This window comes from Miniopterus natalensis, chromosome 1 (genome assembly GCF_054644295.1).
Source record: "Miniopterus natalensis isolate mMinNat1 chromosome 1, mMinNat1.hap1, whole genome shotgun sequence".
Taxonomy (NCBI): domain Eukaryota; kingdom Metazoa; phylum Chordata; class Mammalia; order Chiroptera; family Miniopteridae; genus Miniopterus; species Miniopterus natalensis.
The window spans coordinates 99,122,721-99,130,392 of NC_142081.1; the positions used below are offsets into that span (position 1 = coordinate 99,122,721).

General features: G+C 43.8%; 1 protein-coding gene across 4 annotated transcripts in view; it reads right to left on the reverse strand.

Moving 5' to 3' along the window:
* The window catches only part of NEO1 (neogenin 1), a 275,123-nt gene extending 272,523 nt beyond the window's left edge, over positions 1-2,600 (reverse strand). For 2 of the 4 annotated variants that reach the window (XM_016201544.2, XM_016201537.2), the window contains exon 1: positions 2,438-2,600. In XM_016201544.2, the coding sequence (XP_016057030.2) occupies positions 2,438-2,567 (130 nt within the window). In that variant the 5' untranslated portion in view covers positions 2,568-2,600. The remainder of the gene's footprint in view (positions 1-2,437) is intronic. The other 2 variants (XM_016201561.2, XM_016201547.2) reach the window with 1 other exon arrangement.
* Positions 2,601-7,672: the final 5,072 nt, after the last annotated feature.

The window sequence follows — 7,672 nt, forward strand, 5'->3', positions numbered from 1 at the left end:
CTGATTACAAATGAACTCTTAACACTGTCTTCCAAACCTTCTCCATTCCTGCATCCCAATTCCACCTCATTACCATTCCTTCACTTTGATTAGAAAAGACTTCATTACACAGGCTGTTCTGTCATCTTTCCCTAGGTCCCTACATATCTTTTCAGTAATCTGCCCTTCATTCTTCCTAAAACCAGGTTGTGTGCCTAATCATTTCTAATCTTTCCACCACTGCTGACCATTTTCTATCACCAGTCCTTTTTCCTCCACCTCGTGTCTATGGTCTACCTTAATATTGAAAAAACATTCCATTTACTCTGTTGTCCGACACCCTCTTTTCCTCCTTTTACTGCAAAATACCTCCATTCCCCTACCACCTATTTACTCTAATGCCCCACAGAAAGGTTTCTGAGTCTACCCTTCTACAAAAAAAAACAAATGAATAAAACCACATTTGTCAGGTGACACCTGATTTACTGACAGCTTGTTCCATACGCTGCTTATTCAGTTCTCAATTTCCTTGATCTCTCTGCAACTTACCTGAGAACTGACCAACCACCCCCCTTATTGCAGTTACTCCTTTAGCTTTTGAAACTAGGCAGAATGGTTTGTGGAAAACACTCTGAACCAAGAATCAGAAGATCTGTGTTCCAGACCCAACTATGCTATAAATTAGTTGTGAGCCTTCCCACCTCCACGCCTACTCACCCGTCAGATCTCACTACTTCTGAGACACAATGATACCCAGACTAGGCTAGGTTCCTGCAGTGCAAACTTGTTCAAAACCTATTCTTCTCCTTTGCAGTGCTTATTACACTACTGAATTATATAATTAGCAGCCGAATGGCTATCTTTCCTACCCACACGCCAGACTATAAGCTCCATACAGGCAGCGTGCACATCAACTGAATCAATGGTGAAACAGATGTTATGATCACTTACTAAGAGACTGCTTATTATTTTTATTAACCTAAGTAATAAAATCACTAGCACGTTATTTACTTTCAAAATTACTGACAAAATTTTAAACAGAAATTCCAATTACCTAAAACATACATAATATGAACTATATATAATACTTTACATGTAAAATTAAGAATGAGAGAACTTGTCTTGCCATCAACAGAATAGCAAAGTTTGGATCAGTTACCTACATTTCAGGACCAAAATGTTTAAGTGCAAGTTTGATACTAAAACACTATGGTTTACATAGCTGTTTAGATAATACCCACTGGTGTTTTAGGGTTAAAGCTTTTAACATTGGCAAAAAGCCACGAGATGTATTATACTCTGCAAGAAAATCAAAAGAAAGTTTATGCAGTGTGATTTTAAATATTTCACATAAATGGGGAGGTTAGTAATGACTAGAAGTAGTCACTATGCCTGATCAAATTACTTTCAAATGCAAAATTTCAGATCAAGCAAGTAGGTGAAAGTTTTGTCAAGTTTAATGACACACCACCTTGGTCAAACAATTTAAACAGATTACATTATAATCTGCCCTTCAACTGCCGAGTATGTCCTGCTCCTCAATTACATTGTAAGGTCTTTACAAGCAGGGTTGGCTTTTTGTTAATTGCCCCCACCCCCCAAATAACTAGAAATGCAGCTGATTTCAATAATCTGTGATATGTTAAAACCCTGAAAATGGCTTTTGAGGCTAAATATATTTATATAGTGCCACTTGAAAACAACGTACAAGTACTTAAAATCCGATGCTTAGAGACAATTCCCTAGGTTAAGAGCAGTTAGGCTATAAAATATAGTTGTAATCCCCAGGAAAGAAGCAATTCATAACGGAAACACTAGCAGATATGTAATCACTTGAAGCCCTTATCCAAGGCGCCCTCCAACGTTAAGTCACACCACTGAGGAAGTAATTGTGCCCCTCTGACACCCTTTATTCCCCAGCCTTGGGGCTGCAACACCCTTCTACCCCCGCCCCCCAACGAGGAGTCCCTCAAGATCAGCCAGAGGTTCCCTAGGACTTCAGCCGGGAAGTCCCTGGCCAGGGAAGGCAGAGTTCAAGCCCCCCCACTCCTTCCTTTCATGAAAATTAATGAATTGGCCGTACGATTGTTTATTAAATGAGGTGTGTAGTGGCCTCTACTGGTGCTTGTGTGAGCACAAGAATGTCCCACTCTTACAAGTGGGATGAGCCTGGGGGAGGGGAGGGAGGCGAGGGGTGAACCTGCCTCCGGGTACAAAGCGCAGAACTAGACCCAGGAGCCCTGCACGCACCCCGCGGCCGCCCCACCCCCGGCGTGGCGCCCCCGCCCGCCTACTTTCCTCCCCACCCAGCGCGACCCGCTTTCTCTTCAGCAAGCCACGACCAGGCAGAGAAGTTCCTGCACGTTTTCTCCTGGATCCTAAACAAAAACACCGCAACCAAGGCGGGTGCGGTGCGGTGCCCCCGCCCCCACCACCCTCACCCGCGCCCACTGCTTACCTGGGGACTGCGGCGGGGAGCCGCTTCTGGCGGCCTCGGCGTCCGGCGCCCGGTGCCCAAGCAGCAGCAGGCAACAGAGCCAAAAGGAGGAGGTGCTGAGGAGTCGCCGAGCTCCCCGCTCCGCCGCCATCTCTTGCCCGCGAGCGGCGGCGGCGGCGGCGGCGGCGGCGCCGCGGAGCCCTCGCCTCCTTCTCTCCCGCGCGCCTCAGACAGTCCCTCGCTGCAGACACGGCTCCGGCGGCCGCCGCCGCTGCTCCAGCCCGGCCCGGCCCGCGCGGCCCCTCTCGCGGGAGGGGAGACTCGAGGACGCCTCCCTCCTGCAGCTGGGCGGTGAGGAAGGAGAGCAGGGGACAGTCAGTACATTCCGGACTGGGGAGCAAGGGGGGGCCGGTCTCTAGGTTCCAGGCGCCGCCACCCGCCGCCGACTCCGGCTCCACACACCAGCGCGAGGGGGGCGGAGACCACGGAGGAGGGGCGTGGGGGCTGGGGCCCGGGGCGCACGCGCACGCGCGCCTCCCTCGCCCGCACCCCTCGGCTCCGCGCGCGGCCCGCCCCCGCTCCAATCCCGGCGGCCGCCTAGCTGGCCCGCTCCCCTCCCCCCTCCCCGGAGCTGCGGACGGGCGCGGGGAGCGCGCCGGCGCTGCTGCTGGCGTCAGGGAAACCCCGGAGAAGCGGATCGTCCTCCTCCTCGCCAGCGCTCGTTCCGCGCTGCCGGCAGCTCCGGGAAGAAATTCCTCCCGCTCACCTTCGGGACGCCGAGGGCGAGAAGCGCTCAGAGCCCGGGCTTGTCCAGGAGGCCGGAGCGGACGCGCACCTCAGCGCAGCTCTGGGCCGAGGCCTCTATATAGGGCCTCAAAGGAAACCGATTGGCCTCCGGGAGGAAACCTGAGTGCGCGAAGGTCGGAGCGGGGATTCGTGTGCTCGCCAAAAACAATAGCGAACTCGCCGGACTCTGGCTGGGACCTGGCGCGGCTCCCGTGGGAGGGGGCCCCGCGCCGCCGCCGCCGCCCGCTTCCTGGCCGGGCCGCCCTCGCCGCGCGCCTCCCCGGGATAGCGCCGGCCGCGGGGCCCGCGTCCCCACGCCTGTCACTGGCCCTGGGCCGAGGAAGCCGGGCACGAACAAAGATGCCCGGTGTCCACTCCTGCAGCTGAGCGGTTGTCCCCGGCCGAGCCCGTGACTCCCGGGGCTGATCCTCGGACTGACTGAAACCGTTTGCCTCTGTCTTTGCTGGGCACTTCTCATTTTCGTACCTGGAAATTACACCTTTCGCTAGAAAACCGGGAGCAAGAGGAATGTGATTTTAAACCACTTGGTAATCCGGAGGCAGCCCAGGCTACCCAAAGTTAGGAGAAAGCAGCTTGTAGTTAGTTACACTGCAGATGAGAATAATTTTAATAGGCTGTACCAATGGAAAATGTTTTAAGACAATTTCTTAGTATGATTATGCATTTGGAGAATCCTGTTTTGATTGTTAATGAGTTGGATTTGATTCGCTGTATCGTTAATAACCAAAGTGTGTAGCTTCCCACAGGAAGAGGGCTGTTTTTCTGATTTCCACATCCCTGTGCCTTCTTCAGATATTTTCTTTTATTCCGAAGTGCCAAAATAAGCAGCAATATAAGGCTTGCTTTAACATTAGAAGGGAAGAGCTCGGAATTCTCATCAAACCTCTTAAATCATCAAAATGGCGGAATTAGGGACCCTCATCCCAGGTCTTTGAAACAATTGTCTCATAAAAGAGCAAACACACGCTTACTGTTTTCCACTTGGGAAACAATTTCAATATATTTTTGTTTTGGTTAGAGCTATTAATCAGCAGAAATATTTCCTAAATACCCCTGATTGGCCTGTTAAATTAGAAATAGATTACCTTCCAATTACTTAACAAGTATTTGCTTAATTAACCTTTAATAATCACATCATTATTCATTTTTCTGAGATAATGAGAAAGTTCTTCGGAAACTAAATTGCCTTGCAAGCATTAATATTTGGATATCTTTTCTAAGTCTGGAAATTTTTCATTCTATTAAAACTATAAAATACATAATATGACTTCTAAAATGAAGCTTATCTTTATCTCTAAATTTGAAAAATATGAGTTGTGGCTAATAAAATAATCAGAATGACTTTATGACTTCTGTGAACTGTCTTATTATTTTATCAGGCCACTGTGTTTGTCAGGGTGAAATCAAAAATTTCTGAAGCACTTTCTATAAAATAGGGTGACCAAGTCATGTATTTCTGACTTGTGATTAAATCACAATTTTAATCAAACCCAGTATAATAAATCACTAATAGATAGATCCCCAGATTAAAAGTGACAGATTTTATATCGGTTCAAGACTAAGAGAGTAAAGTAACCCACGCACACACTTGAATTCAGATCCTTCACATTGTTTCAATGTAACTGACATTGTGAACATTCCCTTTAAAAGTCATTGTTTGGAGTCATTAAATCTCTCCTTTCTTTGGTAAGGTATCTCCGAGAAAAGATTTTCTTAGCTGTCTTATTTATCATTTTCACCCTCCCAAAAAGATTTTTCAACTAATACCTTAGTCCACATTTATACTGCTAATTAATATATTTAAGTAGTCTAAGCTATTAATGAAGATACATTAAACCATTTGTGAAATTAACACCTTTTTCATCTAAGTAAAGTTAGAACATGAAGCTTATGCTCAAGGAATAGTGCACAAAGAAACTTTTAGAGCAAAGAAAACAGGCTGGTCATTGTATGTTAGTATACATTATCAAAGTGCAGGCCAAAAATAACTAGAAATTTCTTTTAAGTGCACTTTGATATAAAAATTAAATGAAAAATTACTAAATCCTATGACTGTGTAACTTGGCAAGAATCTAATTCTCTATAGTAAAAAGATTATTTCCAACTTCAGAGAGGCATTATAGTTTAGTGCTTAACTGCTGGCAGTAATTCAGTTCTACAGCTGATTCCTCACTGAATCCCAGTATTCAAAGTAGAGAAGAAGAAGACTAGTAGATTCATTCCAGTATGGAACACTTCCTAGTCAGAGAAAAATTTAACTAGGATTTACCCATGTCCTAAAAACGTGATTTTCTTCTGCACAGATGTTGTCATTTTTACATTTGTCCTTTACATTCCATTTGGTAAGAATTGTTATTCCTTTCTCTTTCAAAAGCCACCTGTTCTAGAGGAGCCATCTCTGATTAAGTCTAATTAAGAATACATGCTCCTTAAAGATAAAGCCTACACAATATTAATTTTGTTTGTTACACATTATTTAATTACATATCCTTACTTCAACAACAATCTATTGATTCAACAAATACTATCAAAGACCTATTATTTGCCAGATATTGTGTGGGGTGCTGGGATAACAAAAGTATTGGTTCACTCATTTAATATTCACAAAGCACTTACCATTTCTCAGGTCCTGCCCTGTGTTAGGGGGAAGCAATGGTGAGCCAGATAAACAAGTTTCTCAGTCTAGCAGAAAAGATAAACAATTATAACAAAAGAAGTGTAGAGAGTGTTATGGTAAGGAAAGATAAGAAGTGTGGGAAAACATTGTAAGAGCATCTAACCTGACTAAATTGGGGGTGGGGGCAGGGAGGAGGGATGGGGAATTAGAGAAGCAGCTTTGGTCTCTGAACAGACTAATTTTCATTTTAGAAGGATCACAAGGGCTGCTTCCTGGAGTGCAGGTTGAAAGGAGACAAGACTAAGAAAACCAGTTCAGATTCTGTTAAGGGTAGTTTGGAGAGGAGGTGTAGGTGGCCTAGAGCAGTGATTTTCAACTGTGTGCTGTAAGAATTTTTAAAACATGCAATACCTAACAATTTAGTCAGGGGCACTAACCTCTTTTCCTTTGTCAAATAAAAAAAAAAAAATGACAACGGCCAATACAATAGCAGTCAGGTGTGAATGAATGAAAGTTACATATATTTTTTTGTGAGATAGGCAAAAAATATATTTTTTAGTGTGCCCCAGAATTTTAGTAATTAGTTTATGTGTGCCGTGAAATGAAAATGGTTGAAAATCACTGGCCTAGAGTAAAGCAGGGAGGATTAAGAGAAGTGACTAGATAAGAGACTTAGGAGATAGGTAGACACCACAGGGGTGTGTGAGAGAAAGGAGACTTGGACTCAGATTTCAGCTTAGGCCGCCGACATTCACTGGGAACAGAACAAGGAAGAGGAGAAGATGGGAAGAAATGTGAGTTTAACTGTGGACAAGTTTAAAGTCGGACATTTGAGTAGAAATATCAGTAATCTGTTCATTATTTGGGTCTGGAGTTTAGCAGGGAGAACTGGGCTAGAGAGATGTGCCATCAGCTTATGCCATATACGTCCAAATATAATATTCAGGGACCTCTGAATATATGGTGAACCCCTGTTTTCCCAAGTAAAATCTGCCCCCCAATAAAACTGTGTGGCCAACTTGAATATACAAACTTTTAGAGATATAGATGAAATAATCAAGGATCTACTTACGTTTAATGTAATAATTTAATTATACTTACATACCTTAATTTACTTATACAGCTTAATTTTAAAATATAATTTTATTGCAACTCTTCACAGTCTTTTTATTATCACCAAAGTCACATTTTAAGTCTCTGACATAGTTTCCCAGAATATATCACCTTCACTTCCACCAAAATTGTAACTATATATGATGTTGTTACTGGGAATTTTTTTCCAGGCCACAGTATCTAATCGCACTCCATCATTCATCCTATAATCATGTTCACTTATATTCCTTTTTATAGTGACTATTAAAGGCTTGTTTACAAGGACATCAACACTTGCAAATGTGGAGGTATGTTCTTAGAAGTAATTTCTAAATCTGTGTTAAATTTCTTTGTTTCCTTTCTTATCAATTCTGTCAGGTAGCTTCTACATAAACATTGAATAAGATCATTTCTTGCTAATGTATATTCCCCCAAAGAGCATTTTGTTGCTCAAAATAATTGAGAGAACATTCGGTAATATAAAGGACGTTTTAAAGAATATAAGGTGACTTCCTCTTTTCTAAGGGACTATTGTGGGGGTCGAAGAATTGGTCTTATATTTGGGTATGCATGATAATGCCAAGAAAGTGGTTGAGGAGGTCCCCGGAAAGTTTAGGACTGAAAAGGAAAATTGAGGACTAGGACCAAACACAACGTATTTAAGATACGGAACACAAAGAAGAACTTGCAAAGAAACAATCAGACATGTAAAAAGAAAAACAGAAGCATGTGGTATCACA